This window comes from Barbus barbus (assembly GCF_936440315.1).
Source record: "Barbus barbus genome assembly, chromosome: 10".
NCBI lineage: Eukaryota > Metazoa > Chordata > Actinopteri > Cypriniformes > Cyprinidae > Barbus > Barbus barbus.
The window spans coordinates 21,352,956-21,377,617 of NC_136738.1; the positions used below are offsets into that span (position 1 = coordinate 21,352,956).

The 24,662-nt window shown below is 37.0% G+C and overlaps 1 protein-coding gene across 2 annotated transcripts in view; it reads right to left on the bottom strand.

Moving 5' to 3' along the window:
- Positions 1-24,662, bottom strand: part of LOC306876369 (fibroblast growth factor 14) — a 130,499-nt gene that overhangs the window by 57,095 nt on the left and 48,742 nt on the right. The window contains exon 1 of one of the 2 annotated variants that reach the window (XM_079427472.1): positions 10,516-11,800. The exons of the other annotated variant lie outside the window; for it this stretch is intronic. Coding sequence (XP_079283598.1) covers positions 10,516-10,708 — 193 coding nt within the window. The 5' untranslated portion in view covers positions 10,709-11,800. Of the gene's footprint in view, positions 1-10,515; positions 11,801-24,662 lie in introns of those variants that run through there. 2 annotated transcript variants of the gene reach the window in all.

Sequence of the window (24,662 nt, forward strand, 5' to 3'; positions counted from 1 at the left end):
TAGATGAACTACAGTCTATAGACATTACAAATGCACATGTAAATTTATGTAATCTACCAATATATGTAAATATAAAAATTCTAAATGATAGTGAACCCAAAAATGTCATCCTTTATTCACCCTCATGTCATTCCAACCCTGTATGCATTTCTTACTTCTACAGAACACAAAAGAAGATATTCTGAAGAACACTGTGAACCAAGTAAAAGCTCCATCGACTTCCACAGTATAGACAAAATATCTTATTTTAAGTTCCACAGAACAAGCAAGTGCTGTGTAGTGACTTTAATATGAAATAGACTCCAAAGCGCCCTCTTTAGCCAGGCCTGATAAAGATGTATCTTTACCACGTGGTGGCAATTCTATACAAAAACAAAACGTTTCTTACTAATAATATTAATAATATAAAGCATATTCTTACATTAATGTGATGACATAACTGTAAAGCAGTACAGTTGAAGATACAAAAATAATTTAAGTTGATATCAACAGGGAGCTTAACAAATAAGTGAGGTAACCAGGCAAGTGATCTCAGTCTTCACATGAACAGTAGCAATGCAATCTGATTACTAAACAGAATGGGATGGTTTGATGATTACAAATTATGTGCACAAATTCTCACAGGTCTGTTTTTGGACAGAAATGAACTGGATTTTAGAATGCCGTACATACTGCAGTATAAATGAAGATAAAGGAAACGGTGTCAACTTTTGTGTTCCTTTTGACTTCTTGCTTAGAACAGTAAGAGAAATAGATAGTTTTTATCATCTGAGAGTGGAGATCTAAAGGAAATAACAAACCAAAGAATGTTCTATCAAAACACTGTCCTTTACTTCAGAGTTCACATATAGCTACACTGTTTTTCGAGATGTATTTGCTCAGAAATATTGTATCGCTAATGGAACATCAGATGTGTGCATACTAGACAGTGCTACAGTGGTAATTCAAAAAGACACACAACAGAAGTTTGCACTGTTGGAACTCATCTAAATACAGTAGACATGTGGTGGAAGAGCATTCAAAAGCAGCACCAAGCATTCACACCAAATTATCTCTTTCCAAGTCTTCTGAAGCATTAGACAGGGAGACGCGTTGCTCCAGGTTTGACATCAATAATTGTGTCTTCAAATAAATCACAATGTACCAAATTTGAATATGCAGACATCAGCTAAATTTGTGTTTCACAAAGAAAGAAAGTCATAAAAGTTTGGAACGACATGAGGGATTTTTGGGGGAAATACCCCTTTAAGATTGTAAATGTACTCTGTAAATTGTAAAACAATAGTGTGAAACAACATCAACAACAAAACATACTACCGTTGGTTGTTTAACTCTGGGGAGGCTGGATTGTGCTTTAGCAAACACTGCTCGGGGGTAATCGCATAAATAGATGCGAGTGACACCAATTTCAAGAGACAGGAAGGAAAAACAGGAGGATTTCTTACAGCATAAATGTGACCCCGGACCACAAAACCAGTCTTAAGTGTCAGTCAATATTTGGCCGAGATACAACTATTTGAAAATCTGGAATCTGAGGGTGCAAAAAAATAAAATATTGAGAAAATTGCCTTTAAAAAGTTGTCCAAATGAAGTTCTTAGCAATGCATGTTACTAATCAAAAATGAAGTTTTTATATATTTACGGTAAGAAATTTAGAAAATATCTTCATGAAACATTATCTCTACTTAATATTCTAATGATTTTTGGCATAAAAGAAAAATTTTATAATTTTGACCCATACAATATATTTTTGGCTATTGCTACAAATATACCCCAGTGACTTAAGACTGGTTTTGTGGTCCAGGGTCACAAATGCCATAGCCTCATTTGGCTATAAGGGTCTCCTGTGATACACTTAACCAGCCTTGCTGTGCTTAACTCCAGGCTGGTAAACAAATAACTACCTTGTCATATTGATATAGGTACAATGCTGCTGTTTACTGTTGGCCTGCTGCCCTGGATTTGCCTGTGTTAAGCCAGGGCTGAGCTGAAGAATCTGGCACATCAAAGGTGGAGAAAGGAAATGAATGACAGGGTGAGAGAAAAGAACAAAAGAAGGAAGGAGAGGGCGAGTTTAAAGGGAAAGAGAGATACAAAGAATGCTAATCACAGTGGTGCTTTATGATATCTGCCTCCACCTACACATTGATACTGCTGAGACAGCATTCTGAGACGCTTAAAGACAGCAAAGAGCTCCCAAGCATTTACTTACAGAAAAAAAAAACCCACAAAGAACAATCAAAGAGATGGGGATGAGCTACGGTTCCATATGCATCCCCAAATGTACGCATGCAATATTTAGAAGATGTAAGGAAAATTAGATTTGTACATTTTCTGAAGCAAATGTACGTGGTGCTTGCCCATGCAAAACTCACCACCATAAGATGCCATGATTTTGCTACATGTGGTTGCAGAGGTGTCAAGTAACGAAGTACAAATACTTCGTTACCTTACTTAAGTAGAAATTTTGGGTATCTATACTTTACTGGAGTAATTATTTTTCAGCTGACTTTTTACTTCTACTCTTTACATTTTCACGCAATTATCTGTACTTTCTACTCCTTACATTTTTAAAATAGCCTCGTTACTCCTATTTCATTTCGGCTCGTTTTCATTCCGGCTTGTCATCGTCATGGGCGTTGCTAGGCCATTTTTAGGGGGGCTTTAGCAACCCCTAAATTTCCCCCTAAAAATCTTGCGATTCTTCCCCTTTAAATTTCAAACGGCAGCAGACTTCGGCTCCTCCCCATCTTTCTGCACGTTCTTCAATCCACAGACTGCGGTGGCGCAGAGGAGAGGACAAGGTGTGTGTTTATCGATAGATTGTTATAATATCTACATCTGTGCAGTTCTTTGTCTTAAATACAGTTTACAAAAAGTCATGGGAGAGCAATCGGTTTCCAATCTTCTGTAAAGTTTTCGCTGCATTCACCACTCATCACACCACAGCAGTTTCCTTCAGCGAAATATAGAACTTAATATTACAGTGCATGTGGCATTAACTACCATACAGTTATGCATAGAAGTGATTAAAGACAGTGACAGTCAGTCAGTGCACTCATTTTAATTGCATATCAGAGTGATTGACAGAGATTGAAACATTGTGTGTCCTTCTCACAGACTGCTTCAGTTTTGCTGTTTTTTTTTTATTTTAATTTTTTTTACTTTTAAAAGTTAATCACAGCACCCACATAGTTTAATCCATTGTCCAGCCTTATAGCTGTGTTGCTATATTGCTAATATGGATAGTCAGTGTAAGTTTAAAGTGATATGATTTTTTGTTCACAATTTTCTGTTTGTATTTGAGCATAGAAAAAGATTTGTACTAGTAATGCAAACAGTAACATTTTTGGTTTGTACAGTAAACAGGTGTGTGTGTGTGTGAGATCAGGTAGACTTGTATTTGGCTTGTACTCGGATGTTATACCCATCTATGCAATACAGTGGAATACTGCAATAAGTTTAGTATACCATCTTACCCTATTAATAAATTTTTTTGTAAATATTTATTTGTTTTTTATTATTACACCATCATTGGGGGCTGAGCCCCCCTAAAATGAAAATCCTAGCATTGCCCTTGCTCATCGCTCAAAAAAAATAAAAATAAAATAAAAACCTATCCAGATAAATCGCGCCATCCGGATAGAGTGAATTGTGGTTGGATGAGAATATAAACCTATACCATTCCGACACCCTATTGGTTTGTACGCGATCCATCGCACCTGCACATGACACAAATCACGTCACACTCAAAAAAGATTATTTCTTAAAAGTTATTATTTCTCCACTACTGGCTCATTTATCAAACGGGTGCTTTCTCTTCGTCCGTTGCCCTCACAGATTCCTGCAGCTAAGCTTGGATGTACATTTACATTCCAATAAAGGTTATTGATGACATGCCTCTGAAGTTTGACTTTTTGCACCATTACAATACTTACAGGCAACTAGTCATCATATCTTCCGCTCCATGAAACACGTTAATGCTCAGTAGTACACATATATGGTTTTTTTAATGTATTTGCTTTGTACTAAAATGCGTTCATTTTCAGTGGGCACATATCCGGCTGAAACAGGTAGCCTAGTGCATCCCACATTTTTCAACATTAACATTTTAATATAACATTATAGTCATTATGGCCTTTAGAAAAATGTTTTTTTGAGGAGGTGGGGTAGTGCACAATAGGCCCCTGTGCCGCGGCCTAAGCTTTTGTCCTTAATGGCATTTTTTTTTCCTTCCATTACTTTTACTTTTATACTTTAAGTAGTTTTGAAACCAGTACTTTTACTTGAGTTAAAAAACTTGAGTTGATACTTCAACTTCTACAGAAGTCTTTTTAAACCCTAGTATCTATACTTCTACTTGAGTAATGAATGTGAATACTTTTGACACCAGTGTGTGGTTGTAAAAGTGTTCTGACTCTTTTTTTTAGCATGTTGCTTCGCTGCTGCTAAGGTGTTCCGGGTGGTTCCCAAGGTGTTATCTGTTGCTAAGATGCTCTGTGTTGTTTTGCATGTTGCTACGTAACAGATTGGATGTTTTGAGTGGTGCTAGGGCTTTGCTAGGGTGATATGGCTGGTTGCGGGACCAAGTCAAACGATCCAACCTTCTGAGTGTCTATGATATTCTGGTCCCTAGATATGGCTTAGTTCCCTCTTTTAATGTAAGTCTATTATTGGACTTTTTTCAACTGTTGAATTGTCTACCAGAGCATGGAAAAGTAATAGTATAAGTTTCTTCAAAAAGCCATCCAATTTTAAGTATAATTGCAGCACAAATTGTTCAGGATGAGTTTTGAAACTTTATCTCTACATATTAGAAAAAGCAAAAATCTATCTAAATAAAAGGCATCCAGAAAATCAATTAAGTGCATTAACGTAACATACAGAAGTTGAACATGCATCTCTCACTGCCTCTTTCCATGAAATTACTTGGAATTTACCATGATTTTTAAAAAATATATTTTTAAAAATGTATATTTAGATTTTTAAAAATTTTTTATACATGCAATGGAAGTCAACGGGCTTCAATGTTATTTGCCATTCTCCAAAATAACTTTTTTGTGATCAACAGAAGAAATTCATTCAGATTTAAAACGACATGACGGTGAGAAAATGTTGACAGAATTTACATTTTTTGATGGACTATCGCTTATAATCTTATATTATATTAACTTTACCAATTGCTTTGCCACACTGAGTGTAAAGAATCAAGCATTGTTACATCTGAAAATTCTATAAATACATTTTTTAAAGATGATGGATGCTCATAACATTCATCCTGGTAAAAAGTTAGCTGCAGGTGCATGTTTTTTTGTGTGTGGTGGATAGAGAGACAGAAGGAGACAGACGGGTTGAGGTAGCTATCATCAGACAGAACCGGATGTGGGGAATGTCTCACTGCACACAGCACCAGCTGCAGACTTAACCACATGTAATTGACCCACTATAGACTTTCAGGAACAGGAGAAGGGCTTTTCCAGCTTTCGTAAGCACACTCATAATGTTCACAGTCACAGGAAAGACTGAGAAAGCGCTGCTATTACATTACATATTGGAACTACTAGCTTTATGAAATTCATACTCTCTTCTACAAAAATTTATCATATTTTATGAGAAAGATATTGCAAGAAATAAGGTGTATATATATATATATATATATATATATATATATATATATATATATATTAGTGCTGTCAATCGATTAATAAATTTAATCGCATGAATCACAGTCCTGGACTGTGATTAATCACGATTAATCGCAAATTTAGAATACTAGGATTTACCTGTAAATGTGTTGAAATAAAGGAATGCATGACAAACTAGTTTAAGGAAACAGAACCTTTCACATCTCCGCCAGGAATGAGACATAATCCTTATTATTCTTTTGTTTTAATTCAGCCATTCTCAGCGTTTATACTGGCAATAAGACGTTTACCAAGCTACATCGCTTCAATCCCAGTACACACACACTACCTCTCACCTCTGTAAATAACAATGAATATCACTTTGTATATCACTACGCGGTGGAACATGACGGAAGTCAAACGTGCAAAACCAAAAAAATAAAGTAGTTATTATAGGCGAACTGACATCAAGCTCAGTAAATTACACAGTCAAGAACAAGCACCACCTTACACTCAAGACTAAAGGAGGCGCTATGCACTTTCAGTCTAATTGAGTGTATGCAAGATTCATCTTTTTAATGAGACTTAGCATAGAGAGAGATTAAAAGCTAGTCTCCACTGGTGGTCTTCCATTCCACTGAGCATTATAATTGGACGCAAAACGTAACGTCCAAACAGCGTGTTGAACCATGTCCTGCCAGGAAGAATCTCTGTCATATTTAACACTTATCCAGATAATAAGCATCAGAGCACTGAACTTTCACAGTGGATAAATGCAGAAGCACAAAATGACAATAAATACCACAAAACAATGTAATTTTTTGCACTTAATTGATAAAGATGGCTAAATGATTTCTGCACCCTTCCTGGCTCGCTACATGCTTTTAGCGAGACTTGAATACAAGGTTAGAGTTATACGTTTTGATATATAAGAACCTTCCACCTACTAAATTTACAAATTGAGTTTGCAACAGGGCATTTTAGTAAGCAATCACTTCACAACAATGTTTATTTTTTCATGGCCACAGGACATAAAATGTCCTGTGGAGTAAAAAGGGTACAAATTGCTACATGGCAGCACTCTGAGATGCAATCAAACAGATAACCTCTCTGTTTTGAACAAAGAGATTTTAAATAAATGAAAGATGTACTTGTCTTTACCGGCGTGATGGAGACCTTTCATGTCTGGAAATGTTTTTCAGATTTTTTTTTCTGAGGTCATGGACATTAACAAACAACTCAACCTCCTCCTTTTATTAGAATTGTGCCACTCAAACATGGACGGCTCAAAATGGAATATGAGCCCAGCATCTAAATGAACTGGAATAAATATACCATCTGTCATCAATTTCAATATCTGACCTATAGGGAACCTTATTCAACCTTTATTCTGAGATACCTATATCCCAGCCTAAAGTCATTTGCAGTTTTACAACTGCTGTTTGCCAGATTGTACAATAGGCCCTTTCGCACCGCGGGAACCTTTTCATAGTTACCCGAACTAACTGTGGAACTACCCACTTTTTGCCGTGTTCGCACTGCAGGAACTAGGAACTGTTTTAGTTCCCAGAACTGTGTTTGGAGGAACTAAGTTAGCTCCTACTTCAGAGTAGGGTCTAAAACAGTTCCATAGGAACTATCGTGACGTAAGTGTACGCTGATTGGCTAAACGCGTACGAAAACGCCCTCACCCGCCATGATTTAAAATGCCGTGTAAACACATACTGTGTAAACATTCCATGTCTATTATTGTGAAACCCGCCAGACACAACAAAAACACAGCTCCGATCACAGCGTCCTCCATCCTCCTGTTCTTAACGTCATTGTTCTTTGTTTACGTTGTTGAACGCCGCGTACAAATGACATTGCTGTCGACCGGCTTACGTCACTTCCTAGCACCCACTGTCGGTGCGAATACAACCCTTTAAATGGTACTGGGAAATAGTTTGCGCAAAATCGTCCCAGTACTTTAGTACTGTACTTTTAGTTCTGGAACTAAAGCGGTGCGAAAGGGGCTAATATCATCCCAGTGATCTTGGGTAAAAGCTAAAACAGTCAACAGCATCAACAACTGTCAGACTGTATAATGTACATTTTAGCAGACTTTGGTCACAGCTAACAGCATTGTCTGGGCATCTTAAATTGAAATGGTACTATACCTTACAAACCAAAGCAAGACCTTGTGTAGAAAAATCTTTGCTTGAAAATATTAAGACATTTATGTTCTCTGAGACACACATATATTATCATCTGCCGTTACTAGAGCCTTCATTTAATTTTACCCTGTGAGCCAAGAATGATCCCTAAATTTTGTCTCTGAAGACAAAAAAATCATGACAAAAAAAATATAAAGCGAGTTTACTTGGGTCTACCACTAGTTGTCACGGTGCACACAGCTGGGAGGAAACAGGAAACACGCATACGAGGATGTAAACTCAAATAATACTTTACTTAAAGACATCAAGGTCAGGGCAGGACAAGGCAAGGCAGACACAGACATCAAACACCGGGAAGTAACGAGTAGACCAGACAAAATGGCACTACACAGACAGGACTATAAATACACAGGTAACTTAACGAACACGGCTAGACACGAATAAACTACTAATGACATGCCAAGGACAGGAAACAAACCAAATATGGGCACAAGAGGCAGGAACACATGACACACACACAACAGTTCTCTTACACTAGTATTATTTACACATTTACAGAACTCTAATCAGCATGATAATCTTGAATCAATGCAACACGACACATATCTCTGTAACGATGTGATCATGCCAATGCCTTGTCAATATTAGAATTTCAGCTTGAGAGTCTAGAAAGTCAAATAAATCAATATGAAACAGTATATATAAGGACTGTTCCTTGTTTAATGTTTTTGGATGGTGTGCTGGGCATATTATAAAACACAGGCTTGAGGTCCACATTAGCACCATTATTATCATCATCAACTGAAAACTGAAAATACACTTGAACAAATGTTTTTTTTTTAAACTACGGTCTTCTCTGATTTCTTTTACTACACTGCCACAAGGCAAATGTCTCAGTTCATGGTCTGTACATGCATTTGCATACTCAGGGGAATCTTCTTATTGTCTGCATGTCAGGACCTAAAAGTCAGAGTTAAAATGGAGACGAATGTAGCATCTCACTGCCTTGCATGATGGGAGGCTACGCTCGAAGGCTATGCTCAAAGTGTTCTTCCTGTGACCACTACTAAATTACCACCACTAAACTAACCATTATTTCTCCTGAACACACACATATGAAAGAACCTATGAGGGTGGGCAAGCTAACGCTCAGCTTCACAGAGCCTCTCATGAGCCCTCAAGGCTGTGAAAATGCTCACTGAAGATTTTGAAAATCTAGCTGCAATGGGAAATTAATGAGGTAAATCCCAGAGGGTGCTCTGTCAAAAGTAACTCAGACAACAACGCAACAGGCAACAGGACTCAAAAGAGGCCGTCCAATTAGCTGTGAGCACTGGTAGTCATCTTAAACAGCAAATATTAAAGACAACTTAATATTTTCAATTCACCATGTGTAATTACAGTGACGATGTGGGTAAGCTTGACTTACAAGCCTTAAAACAAGCTGCTTTCCGAAAAAGTTAACACTAGGAGTGTGAGGGGAGGCCATGAGCTGTTCGCCATCTGTAATAAGATGGCCGTCACAGGTGCACGTTAGCCGAGACGTTGCAGGGCTAATTCATCACTCTCAGTTTCTCCTGGCAACAGCTACATCTTTTACTCACTACTTATTTGTGCAAGATTCCCCTCTGGACTTCTCTGACAGGTACCATGATATACAGCATTCCAAATCGCCACCTCTATTATAGTTTTATCAGACTGTAGCTCATCTATTGGATAAGCTGCTGGCCTACAATGTTTTTTGTTTTTTTGTTTTTTTAAACAATAATTTCTGCTTGCAGCCAAAACAATTGTGATTATACGTTAAAATATTAACTATATGATTGTCCTGAGGTGACTGTCAATTTATAAGATTGTTTGTCCCCATGAATATAAGGTGATTGATTGTTTGTTGTCTTATGATTTTCTGATATTCTATAAAGCCACCTTGCATATTATAAAATTTAAAAGTGTTATATAAATGTGATGCATGAAAGCAAAATGAATTATTGTTGTACTAGAAATACTTACATTTAGAATAACACATTTTTAAGTCACATCATATTTTCATTTTTCATCTGAACGGGTCTCCATTACTGTTGGGGTGACAGAAATACAGTTTTTATTTGAATCTTACCTAAACTGAATATTTGGCATTTCTAATAAGATAAGCTGTCATTGGATGTTGTTTACTGATGATGTGATAGCATTTTTTTTTTCCTGCAACACATTGGGCACCTGCTGCTTTACTTGCATTCATGAAAGTTCCAATAAATCAACATCAACCCCTCCCAAGGGTATAGCAAAAATAGAGTGGCTGCCAAATCTCAGAATATTTCAAACAATGCGTAAACAATTTGATTCTAGTTTGAATCAAAACAATATCCAGCTCTGATATATGTGGCCTTCAAAAACGGAGGAGAATTGTTTTGAGAATTATTTTGAAAGTATGACGTACATAGATTTAAGCTGAATACGTGGTGTAATTACTGACTGGTCTTACTACATATTTAACAAACAAACAAAAAAAGACAGATTTGCAGACTGATGGAAATAAAAACACTCTGTCAAAGAAATCTGTCAAGACACAACACAAGTCTATACAAACCCTATCAGCTATTCTCGTCAAGATAAACAGCAGTTCCATGCCGTGAGTCCCTTCTTGTCAGAGCTGAATGTGAAAATGAAATGTGGGCGTATATCATCTCAAGACATTAAACACAGCATAGACTTCTTATGTACTGAACTTCCCACACCTTGTCGTCGTAGTCTGCGTTTCCTGAGGCCGAAGATTCGCACTTTGGAGAAGATGTCGACCAGGTTCCCATTGCAAAGCCCTTTATTCTTATTGGGGCTTTTTCTCCTTCTGTTGGTGGATGGTCGGTCTATATGCTGCTCCCGTGCCTGTCTCTTCTGGCGGATCAAACCGCTGGCAATCGCCGCTGCCATGTCTCAAAAACAGGGCTGTTGAACTCCTTACACACAAAGCACAGACAACAACAAACCGCCCGATCTGTCTCAATTATTGTCCCATTTTTGCGACTGTTTCTGTGTTCTGCCCTCTGAAATGCACGGATGATGATCAAAGATATACACACATCACGACGGGCGAAATAAGACACTGAATTAGCATAATGAATACAAAGGTGAAGTGTTACTCAACTGTCCGTATTTCACATGTTGTCCGATTTTCCATTTCGAAGAACAGGCGGCTCGGAGGTTACTTTTCATTCCTGATTTTCGGAAAATGATTATCACATGAGTTCCTCCAAAATACAGAACGTGAAAATATATTCACGGCACGCCTGCGAGTCTCTCTGATCCGTGACTTTCCTTCGTTTATCTCTGACCCGGTCCTGGTGAAATTCAGCACCCTGGGCAGCGACGTCCACTCCCGGAGTCTGAGCAAACAAAGCGTTTTTGGCTCTGAGCTGTCAAGCGGAGAAACACGACCACCTTCGTCTCCCAGGTGGAGCCCTGCGACTACACATATTCATATGTCTCACATATTTACCAAGTTTAGCAGATATCCACACCGGATCCGTTCAAACGTCCACTCATCTTGAGAATAACCGACGGCGTAACGACGGTGAGTTGAGGTAAGTTTGAACGAAGGTGTTTATTGTTGATAAGGGATCTCCTCAGACGATCACTCCCCATTCAGTCTCATGTTCTAGGTCGGGTGGTTTTTCAATAAAGATGTGCGTTTTTTCCTTTTCTAAAGCAGCATGTCTTCTGAGAGAGCAACACCGAGCAGCTCCGGTGGGGATGGCGTCTAACCCGGTGTGACAGGAATGAACAAATAAATAAACTCAAATAAAAAAGTCTTTCCCCGAAGCGGGAGTACACAAATGTGCAGCATAAGTGCTAATGATGGCAAGGAAAGAAATCGTATTCAAGAAATGCTCCTCTTCATCCTCCAGCTCGAGCTCATTTAGAGTCTCCTCCAGCCGTTTGGAGCGAGAGGCGCACGCGCTTCCCGCCTCAGCCTCATAGATCAACGGCATCAACAAGTCTTAACGACCACGCGCTTCCCGCCTCAGCCTCACAGGTCATCAACAAGTCTTAACGACAAACTCCTCCTTTGCCAGGCGAGAGTAACCCACCCTTAAGTCGTATATATTTGTATTTTCTGTGCTGATAAGATTCAAACGTGCCGATGACAACATTTAGATATTTCAAAATATGATTTATCTAATCAAATTTGTCCAATAGCCTAGTGTTTACAGACGCTGGTCGCCAGATTTTTTATTTTATTTTTTTATACATTTTAAATACATTCAGATGCCAATATTTATAATCATTCTGAATCCAAACAACAGAATTAAGAAAATAAGTATTTTTCAATTATTTTGTGTGTATTAACAATAATCAAGCACACTCTTTATGAGACACGTGTTTATGCGAATCTCTAATTAATTAATTTCACACGACCCCACCGACACGCCCCACGAGTGCAAAATGAAGCAGGCCTACATCACACCTCTGAGGTGCTACCGAGACCCCCAGTGTTTTAGGCACACCTATGTAACGCATTGTATGGATGAGTGCCTGTTTTTGCTATAGGCCTACATTTATCTGTCGCCTGTTTCTTTAATCATATGGTAACGAGTGTTGCGATAAGGGCTGGGGTGCCAATTTAATATCATGCCCCAATAACACAGAGTATTTCCCCATTTAGGTTAATATCACCAGAGAAACACAATCACAGAGGAGGAATTAAAAAAAAGAAAAACTCAAGAGGGCCATCTGCTGTTTGTTGCTGCAATGAAATATTCAGTCTTTCAACCCCCTGCTGTTTTTCAACCCCTTCCACCCAAATAGACTGGCGATGCAACTCTGGAGTGGTATTTCCAGACCAGACACTGCTTGAGCAGATTAAAGAGAAAATAGGAAAATATATGGAACATGCAATTAAATCTAATAATGTAGCCTAAACACTGCATGCATAGAGTTGCACAAAAGACATTTTGTATTAAAATGGAAGAAATTACATTATTAGCATACCCGAATAAATCACTGATATACCAGACTGCTAAAATAATGAGAGATTAAGCTGTCTGGATCATTGCCAGTGATGCAGCCACTGCAGTTTGCGCAGCCGCCAGCAGCGGACACTGTCAGCTTAACTATGACTCCATTTAGTTACAATAGCACAGACAGATCACTAGCTTTCATGAATAAGCCATTTAACATCAAGATGTCTGTACTTCATTCACATTCTATATTCAAACATGTAGCCTATGAATTAATAGGACTTTTTGAATGTTCATTATAGTTGTGAATCACTATATGTGACCCTGGACCACAAAACCAGTCATAAGAGTCAATTTATTGAATTTGAGATTTATACATCATCTGAAAGCTGAATAAATAACCTTTCCATTGATGTATGGTTTGTTATGATAGGACATATTTGGCCGAGATACAACTATTTGAAAATCTGGAATCTGAGGGTCCAAAAAAATCTAAATATTGCAAAAATCGCCTTTAAAGTTGTCCAAATGAAGTTCTTAGAAATGCATATTACAAATCAAAAATTAAGTTTTGATATATTTACGGTAGGAAATGTCCTAAATATCTTCATGGAACATGATCTTTACTTAATGTCCTAATGATTTTTGGCATAAAAGAAAATTCAATAATTTTGACCCATACAATGTATTTTTGGTTATTGCTACAAATATACCCCAGCGACTTAAGGTTTTATATAGTCAGCAATAATGTTTGTTAACGCCTTATTAGTTCAAGTTATGAAAGCTGCTAGTAAAGGCAAAATAAAATTACAAGCAGTATAATATTACAGAGGCATTACAGTCTGACAACATGACTTTGTTTACAGAAAGAGAACAAGAGGATAAGCAATAAACAAAAAGATAACAATAAATCAGTAATGAACGAGTCTGCAGTACAAACTACCAAAAAAAAAGACAGAAAGAACATGCCTCTGGCGTATTTTGAGTTCCTAAGTGCTGAGTCTCAGTACTGAAATGAATACAAAATTTTCTCTTTCCCTTTCCAATTTTCATCTTCAGTGTATGGCAGGAAACTTTACGCTTCAGAAGCATTTACTCAAAATAAACGGTAACGTTCAGATGGCAAAAGGACTACACAGCAAAAACACATGACAAAGAGATTTAAAGGCATTTCAGGCATTTAAATTCTGACTCGACTTGCACACACAAGTGATTACTATATTTCTTAAAACACACACACACATACACAACGGCATTGTCATGAATATATGAGTGTGCACATACCTACATGTTTTCTCCTTCTGAACGTATGAGACTCCATAGCAAACCCATTGCAGCTTCAGCAAAGGTAACAGCGCATTTCCCTGCCTGGCTGTCAATGACACGGCCCCATTTATTGGATCTATACTCACAGATAACATTATAAGTAAGATCTGCCCCAAACAATTGCTGTTCAGCCAGCTGAGGCGATCTCCTCTGAGGTTTCAGAGACCAATTTTTAAAAAACGGTGCTCCACTTTAAACTTTTAATAATGATGATGAGCTGAGATGAACTGTTTTGCTCAAGTTTACCTAGAGTTTAATGTGGATGCGCCCATGCGAACAGCACAGCTCAAAGATTGTAAGAAAACAGATGTGTAATTCAGTAGAAGTACTTTTGATGTAGAACTAATTAACTGCTACATAAATGTGAGCCAACGCCAGCCTCCCACGCTGTCCTCCACCTGGTCTATTATGAACATTAGCTGACATGTTGAATGAAACATGGTCATTCTAGTAAATGCCATACGATACATGCTAAAAAATCAAAGAGAACGGAGAGCTAGCCTTTAAAAAAAACATGAGATGACTGCAACGTCTGTTTTATACAAATGCAGTTCTCTGAAGCTGTCCACATATCAAAGGGAAAGAGATGGATGAGATTGCATTGGCAGGGAATAAGAATTACAAATTCACCAAAGCCCAGTAGAGCAATGAGAAAAGGAGAACTACATCTTACTTCAAGAAATGTCACAGCAGACAGAGACACCAAATAAACAAGTTGATCATTTGTATCACTATGGAAGGCTTTAGGGCCGTCTGGCTTTTATTAGCTGTTGTGATGACAGCAGTTGTAAATTGGACTTAACGTCATATGCGCTGAGACAAGAGGAAAACACTTTGTTTAAATCAAATTGTTTCACACTGTTGGGGTGGGAGAGAGAGCTTAATTTAATCAGGGTTTAATCGGCTTGGTGAAATGTCACCGTTCTGAGAAGCCGAAGACACTGAGGAAGACGTTGAATGTGGTGGTGAATGTAGTGTTTTGCAGAGAAATCTCACCATGCCATACAGTAATGGCTTTAGCTAATAAAGCAGACTAGAACAAATCACAGGATTTAAAAGGAAAATGAGAAATGAGTGTTCTGCTTAAATGGTAGAGAATAACTTTCTCTCTCATATCGAGGGAATTATTGGATAAAACATCGAAAGAGAGACATTTGAGGAAAACAATCTCATGCTCTCATTTTCCTGATTGTTTTTTTTTTGTCATGCTACAAATAAAGAAAAAAATTACAGACAGCAAGTCTCATAAACAACGCTAAAGCAATATTATTGTAATTCTGGTGATATTTTGTCTAAAAAAACATATGTATTTCCTGAATGACATTACTATATTTCTCATACTATTTTGCATGTAATATGTTTACTGTGCACTGTTTGAAAATGCTCTGTTTGCATGGAATGACCTACATTTGGCAAAATATGCAGTACACAAGCAGAGGACACTGCGTGGGATTTTATATCCCACAATGCAGTGCTCTCTCAACAACTTCACCTTCCACTTCCAATGTGATTAACAAACCAGAAGTGATATCATGATTTTAATATCTTTATTCTTGGGTCATTTAATAAGACTGCAAGAAGTGAAGAAATGTTTACACAAAGCATTAAAAACACAAAATAACCATATTTTCTTTCCAAGATGCTAATTGAATATGACCTGCAAAATTAAACACACAACAAATGGAAATCGTGTTAAAGTTTTATACTACTTTTTAAACATTTATTTTCTGCATACTGTTTCCACATTTTTCTTTTTTTATCTGTGCATATTTGTCTATAAAATTGTATGCGGTATACACTGCAAATAAGCTCTAAAATAAATAAATCTAATCTGGCTGTATTGCAAAGAATACATCAAACCTGATTCTCTCACTTTAAGTAAAATTCAAAAACTGATTTGCATAGCCTGTATGTGAAAGCCAGTGTTATTCTGTGTTATGAAAAACAGATAAAAGTGACAAGTCTCTAAATCAAGCTAAAAGCCAATGTTAGACGAGCACCTGTGTTAAATCAAATTGCAGATTAATGAGATGAGAACAAAGGGATCTAGCAAATCAATACAAGTCTGTTTGAGCTTGAGGGTTTTGCCATTAAGCCTGACATTTAAATATCAACAACAGATCTCATTACAGAGGTGAGAATGTCAAATGTATCCTTATGTAGTAAAATGAGCAAGGATGCTTCAAACTACAGCCATTTTATCATGGGCCAAAAAAACTAAATATATAAAATAATGTATTTTTTTCTACACACACATAAAATCAGAATACATTATTTTATATTAGATATTATTATTTATTCATTTAATAAATATTGGTGCTCATATAGGGTTAGGGATTTTGCTACAGCCCTGGCAATGACCCAGAAGATCCAAAGAGTTTTGCAGAGCCAAGTACCACACACATTTTACTCAGAAAATGTACAAATCTAGTTTTTTTTTTTTTTTTTTTTACTGGCACATGGTCCCAGCCTCAGTATGTGTGAACACTGGGAATTCTGTCTTACACGAAAACCCTGACACCTTCGGATGTGTAAAGTGGCATTGTGATTTCCTCAAGTAACTTTCAGTTGTGATTTCTCACTGACCGGAAAGAAGTGGGGAATTCTGAGAGTGGTAAAATGTTTCATGACATTACCAAAATTGTGGGGGCTTTTTTGTACTGATAATGTCATTGGTTTATAGACTCCACTGACATGTGTTCCATATTATACTGAAAAGAGCAGTGCTCAGTGATGTACACCGCTTCAGTTTTGGCTCATCACTGACCCCTGAACAGTGTTAGCAGAGTGAATTTCTCATAACACTGTGAGAGAGTTTGGTCTAAATGACAGAGAAGAACACAACGCATCACACGCCATTACTCCCACCAGGGGATGGGAAATGCCAGGATGAGCTCCAAAGAGATGGATATAGACAGAGCTACTCACTGAACAACAGTTAAAAATTCTGCTCACATCTCTGCCTGTCCTTTGATCCAGTTTTAGGTATGCAGCATTCAAAAGTGTCTTGTCAGCAGCGGAGCAAAAAAAAACTCATCCGAGAAAGCCTGGGCAGAGACTGTGAATTTAAATGAGTTGATTCTCAGCCTGGAAAGCCCTCTTTTTTTCTGGTCTGGGAGACAGAGGAGGGAAGGACTCGGCAAAGTAATCTCCCTGTGGAAACCCAAGGGACCTCTGAGCAGACAAAATGGGCCAAAAGCATATAGCCTTGAGAAACCCCTGGAATGATAATTATGTTCAGTTCAGTTGAAGTTAAAGCACTACTATAAAGACCTTTACGTTATCTAAAATGTGCTAATTTCAGTTTTAGGGAACAACAGGGTCCCGTGCCCATTCACTGCATGGTACTAAACCATTTGACTGCAGTCACCTTATCGGAGATCAGTGTTTCATACACAGCACTGTTTTTGCAGCAGGGAGCTGCTAATTATTTGCATATAAATAATAAATAATACAGACAGCACTGAATATAATGATAATAAATGAGTCAGGTGTTAAATAATCCTACACTGATCACATAGTTTGTTTTTGATTCACAAAAAAAACTGGATCATAAGAGTCATTTTTTCATGAAATGGGCTGCTAGTGGGATATTTTTCACTTAAAAAAGGACATAATATTAAGTTGTTACACTGTATGTTTTCAGTTTTAAAACCAGATCTAAAGAGCAAACTGGGCTATTGCTTGCACTGTATGTTTCTTACTTAAAAAGAAAAAAAGAAAAAAAAAAAAAAGATGAATATTAAGAATCATGTTTATGAATTGGACAACATTTCAACCAGATCATAAGAGTCATTTACACTCCTCACACTGTATGTATTTAATTAAAAATAAAAATTGATCCTAACAGTTATTTGTTTTGTGAATTAGACTTTATGTTTTTAAATCACAAAAAAAGAATCTAGTTGCACCGTATATTGTGTTTGAGCACAAAAGATGTTTGTTTTACCATTATTTCACTGTACTTGCACTGGAGTGACTCATCCGCTGAAAAGCGGTTCAGGAAACACTGACTGACATTAACTGTCATATTATGTTGAACCACTATTTCCCCATCATTCTCTCTAATAAACGGCAAATGTTGTCATCTCAAACTGAAGCCAAAGGGTAAAATGAAGCCTACCTATAGCCTGCAGTACCACGTGAGCTATTCAAACAAGATGACAGACTTTCAGAAAGGCTGTGAGAAAGTGAGAATGCGCTGAAGGAGAAGTTGGCACAAAGGAAACGTCCCTTCACTATATCGTCCACAGTGTATTTGCTCCCACACACCACATGCTGTGGCCTGTTTCCTGCACTGGCCTGAACCAAATAACATCAAGTAAGAACACACCCACCTAAAATCCTAACAAAAGCCTGCGGGACACCCACACAAACCCCTACATACAAAACACACACACACATTATTTAAAATGGCAAATCTGTAAACTTGAGAAAGAGAAACAGCGACAGAATAAGCTGGAGGGAGAGAGACACATCACTGCTCAATTCATGAGATAAATGGGATTTCTATTAGGTACATCCATTGAATGCTAATACCAAGCAAACTGCTTAGTCTAATGCCCATCCCTAATCTGAATCTTTTTCTCTGGACTGCCTGTTTCAGCAGTTACATGGAAAATCCCTGTTGGTCAACTTAATATAGAGCAGGGGTTTTTTCCCCACTTGAGTTTGTTCACTTCATGATGGATGATTTTAGGATTTGTTCCCTTGGCTTAAATGGAATGCATAATGAATGCACACACTGACAACATACATTTGTTATAGTGATTTCCATTTTGAATGACAGGGGCAGATTATAATGTGTGAAACACATGGCAGTTGAGTCAATATTCTTCTGAGGAAGATTTATGAATCTCTCATGAACAGCCTTAAACGGGCCTTGTTCCATTTTCAGTTTGTCGCTATGCAGAGAAGCACAGAAGTGACTCAAAGCACGTACACACACAGGCCTTATCAGAGCTGAAATCTTTTCAACTGAAAAATGAATACCGCCTCAATTAAATCGCTGTGTTGTAATTTTATACCTAAGCAATACTCATTTAAAATGAGCAAAACCACAGATCAATAAAAACTGCTCCTTTGTTGCCCAGTTATATATAACTTTCCTTGAAAACCGATCTGGAATGCCAAACAACGAGAAATCTTAAGCTACGTCACCAAACACCTTGTGCAAGCTGTGAGTCAGGTTAATGTTAAAGCAATAATTTTTGTGTCAGAAAGAGAACAGTGAACAACATTTCTCCTTTTGCATTCCACAAAATAAAGTCATACGGTTTTGGAAAAACATAAGTGTGAAAAAAATGATTACAGAATTAGTATTTAACATATATAAATCCAGGAACCCCAACTCTGACTCTCAGCAAACCTAGGGACCCCAAATATTAAAAGCTGGATTTGATCAATAACACTTTCAAAATTCCACCAAAAAAATAGTTAATAGTTCTGTAGCACGTTAAAAAAAGGTGTAACTTGTTAACATTAGTTAACCTGAATGAACAATGAACAATACCTCTACAGCATTTATTACTTTTAACTGTTATATCAACATTTGCTAACAAATGTTTGTGAACATGAACAAATAATGAACAATTACATTTTTATTACTTAACATTAATAAATATGAATAAATTCTGTAAAAATAATTTACTTTAATTACATTAATTACTTTTTGTCAAGTGTTACCAAAAGTTCTGTTTTATATCTCTTTTCCATAGGCCCCTGCAGAACCATCAGGGACCCCTGATTGAACCCCTTTTTATTTACTTATTTATGAATGAATGAATGAATGAATGAATGAATGAATGAATGAATGAATGAATATATGTGATTTAACATTAGCAAGTTAGTGACATAAGATAGAAAAGCTATATTGCAGATGTTGATCACTGACACTTCCTTAATCCTGCTCCACAGAACCCATGCTAATGTTTCATAATCCATTAGTATTCACACTACACCATTTATACAATACACTCATTTATCTTGACCTCAACCAAGTAAGGAGATTCAATGCTTTTGCCTCCCTGCAGAGGAACCTTAAGTCCTGCAGAGCCTTGAAAAACTGCTGACCAGCTGCTAAAAACCAAGGGAAGGTCAGCTGCAGAGAACACAGAGACAAAGACCAGCCCTGGACCCTTCTCTTTAGCCAGGAAAGCAGATTAGCTGTCTAGCGTCTGGCCTACAGCAGGCAGAAGTGCACGTAATACTGTTAGTGATTGTAGCACAGGTGTGAACTAAGATACGTACACCATCAACACTTCCACAGTTAGCATCTCCAGAAAGAGTGCGATAAACCACACTCCGCCACACTCTGCTCAACACACTGCTTGTTTACAGTGTGTGTACAACCAGAGCAAACACAAACCAGCCATTATGCACCCGTGATAAACTCTCTCTGACATATTTACAGCAAACAGATTCTCCCTTGAAGGAAAACACACATTTAAATGTCATTCCCGGAACAGACACAGTGCAACACTGGATATCTGAAGCAGCTCTCAGATCCATATTCCACAATCCTCAGAGAGAAAGAGAGAATAGCTATGAAAGGATTGTTTATTTGATACTCATGGCTAGGAAAACAAAAATTCAAACAATTACAATACAGTTAAAATAAGTAAAGCTTAAACCTCTAAAAACTCCTTTTTTTCTTTGAATCAGCAGTGGACTTGTTAGGGCAGAGACACTGCAACAGGGTATGTACTGTACATTAAAATGAAAGCTCACCCAAAAATGAAAATGTTCATCATTTACTCACCTTTATGTTCTTTTAAACCCATATAACTTTCCTTCTTCTATAGAATACAAAAGGAGAAATTCTGTGAACTGTGCTGGTGCCATGTGCTCTTTCCATATATGATGAATGGAATAGAATGCACGGTAAAACATTACTTAAAGCCTTTATGTTTAATGCATTATAAAACTTGTTTTAGTAAATTAATTATGACTTTTAATGCACATTATTATGCACTTTTAATGCACATTATTATGCATTGTACAATTTCCTGAATAACTGCAACCACAGTTAATACATTATAACACTTAAAAATTCATTGTTACACTATGCATTTCAAATTTGGCTATAATTATTTACGAAAAGACATAATATATTACAATGTACATTATGAATAATTATAATGCATTATACTCTTTCATAGCCCTTTATATAATGCATTATACATAAAAGCTTTAAGTAAATTGTTGCACTCCAGCTTAAAGCACCATCAAAGTGATCCATATGACCTCTGCACTATTCCAAGTCTTCTGAAATCATACAAAAGACCATCGCAAGTGGAGTCAGACCAGTCTGATTTGTGAACAAATCATTCTGATTTGCAAAAGAATAATAAACCGTTTCATAGTAAACATTCCTTCACAAATCAGACAGCATTGCTTGTTTCCTCATGAGCTCTCATGCACATATCAAGTGCACACCTATCTAAATTTTAAGTGAATAATGACTTAAATTTTGATCTATTGCTCTCACAAGGTCATCATACAGCTTCAGAAGTCGTTTTAGAGCCTGGTCCTCGTTCACTTGCGATATATTGAAAAGAGCAGCCAAAATCTTCAATTGTTCACCTTTTATGTTCCATAAAAGGTAAGTTATATTGGTTTGGGTAAACATAACAATAAGCAAATAATTAATTTTTGTATGAGCTGTCGCTTGAAGTGTGTTGCAGATTTTAAATCTGTATGCCATAGTCCTGGAATACACACAGTCTAAAAAAATAAATCAAAGGAATCTTTAAGAGTAGACACAATACCAGTTCATGAGCAATGATACAAATTATATAAAGGGTCTATAAAGATCTATAGTTCTTACAGTTATATCAACTAAATTGCAAAGTGCTTAAATCCACTTATTGAGTTTCATATAGGAATAACAGATACTAACATTTGTAAAGCAATATGGAAAAGGTATGACACTAGAAAACACATTTAGTTGAAAAGTCCTTGATGGAAAATTGGAAACAGAAAAAAATGCAATAGCTTTTAAAGTAACAGCACTCAGATGTGAACAGTAAGTGCTTGAAAATGTTTGTTTTGGTGGTGATGAATGTTTGTTTGATGCTATGCTGTTATAAAACCACAAGAGGGAGGTCAAGAGCGCAACAGAGACAGCTCAGTGATATCAGTGAATATGGCTAAACAATCCTTCATGACAGCCATTATCCGTTATGTCACACTGTAATGACTCTTTCAGCCTTTTAGCTGAATCACAAATACAATACAATACAAATACAATACAAGTAACAACAGTCACCATAATATCCCAAACACAATTTTAGCTGCTACATAGACTCCATGACTCCATGATAAGGCCATTGTAGTTTTAGCAGTTTGTCAACTTATCTAGAAATGCTCGTTCTGTACCTCAGCAGTTTCAAAGTCTCAGGTATTTATCTAACAGATGTGTTGCAAATACATTACTTGTCTGAAAATTAGCATACTAATGAACAACAAAGGCAAACAAAGCAGATAGAGAAAAAAAATCCTGCCAGGCTTTTATGTACACATTTAAGACAGCAAAGATGCCCTCAAGTGGTCAGATGGGGCTACTTCAAGATTTAAGTCGAAGGGGGGGGAAAGATCACTGCAAAGACGCAAACAGTTCCTCGCTGATTTAATCATAGCATGTAAAGCACAGCACTGACCTGTGAAAGACATTTACCCACAGTTTAAACACACATGCTCATTGTAAACAAACAAAAGAGACATCAGGTTAAGTATTCATGCATATTAAATGCCATCAAATGCAACACATCCTGGCACTTTCAGGAACAGGAAACATCTGGTATGGAGCTGGATAACATGCTTCCTGTGAACTGCTGCAGGCGCCATTTCTTACATTCAGAACCATTAGGTAACGGCGTTGTGTCCTGGCCGACAGAGTTGCGTGCGGTGAAATGCAGATTGATCTATTGTCCTTTCCTCACCCTGCTATGACATCATCAGCAAGAAGATCTTTTGGTGCATGTCATTAGGGAGTGTATCATTTCACTTCCAAAAGTTACATAATACAGACGGCTCTCCGTAGGTGCTCACTGCTCTGAACCCCAGCATGGATTACAGCCCGAAGCCAAACGCGATCCGATATGAACGCAAGTGCACTTTTGTGTGTGTGTGTGTGTGTGTGTGTGTGTGTGTCACGGCCCAAATGACTACATACATACTGTGCAACACTGTCACACAGACAGTGAGAGAATGAAAAGCTTTATTTAATATGAAGGTGAGAATGACAGCTTGACCCCACTGCAAGTTGGGAATTCAAAGAGAGCTATCTGTTAATCTTGTTGTTCATTAAACACATCAGCGTTTTTAATTGATCCAACTATAGCTGCTGCATGTTTAATCCGCCTTCTAATCATGTAGTTAATAGGTTTTATGAATTAATCTTCCTCTCACGCATGATGTCCCCTGATCATCCCAATATTGACAAGGTCACCTAGTCATACAAAGCACTTTCGACTGCTTTAGGTGATTTAAGATTCTTTTGGAGTTTAAAATGAAAATCACAATGATTTTGTGTGAGGAAAAGACCAAAATTCAAGTCATCTGTTGGAAAAGCTTTCCTCTCTGCTGCAGCTTTCAAAGCTCATTCATGTTTACAGAAATTCAAACAGTTTTATATATATATATATATATATATATATATATATATATATATATATATATATATATATATATATATATTTCCTATCAGGATTTAAATGACAAGAAAGTGAATTAATGACAAAAGTTTCAACTATGAAAAAATAGATTAAGAATATACATCCATATCCAAAGCTTTATAACAATACTAACAGTTACTTAATTATTAATAAAATAGCCAATCAATTTATATAAATAAAAGGCAAGTAAAAGTATTTCAATATAACACATTTCAACTAATCTAGGTTCCAGTAAGCCAAATATTACATAATAGACAACAAAACAGAATAATTTAGATGAAAATTCCTTGGGGGAAAATTATAATGTAGCGATGTATGAGGTACGATGTATGATGCACAGCTCAAACAGAAGTCACTTTCAAACCAAGAAGCTTTCTGTTGGTCAAGGCAACAACTTGAACCTGTTGCGAATCCTGTATATAATCTTTTCCAAAATTTGTGATCCCAGTCTATTGAAACGACTGGATTTTGCCTGTAAAAAACTTGCTCATATACGTAACAGCCTGGGCAATTCTATGCATTTTAATGACTCTTAAGATGTGTCCCAATTCAAATGCTGCATCCTTCGAAAGGCTACATTCTAAGATTGAATGTGCAATGAAAGCTGTTCCAATTCAAAGGTGAAATGCGTCCTACAATTCCTGAACAATGAAGGATACAACAGATAGATCCTTCGTGGCCCAGACTATCCCAAGATTCATTGTGTGTCAGAAATAGAAGTATTAGCTTTTAACTTAATCAAATACCTATGGTTACCTAAAAACACACTTTAAAATGGTTTAAATGTTGACTTCTATCTTGCTTAGATGCGATTTTACAAATAGTTTTATTATGTAAATAAAAGATCAACTCATTTAAACAGGTTGTGAACCATGTTTAGTTTTGTTGAATATAACTTTTTACAGTTCAACTCAGTACAAACAT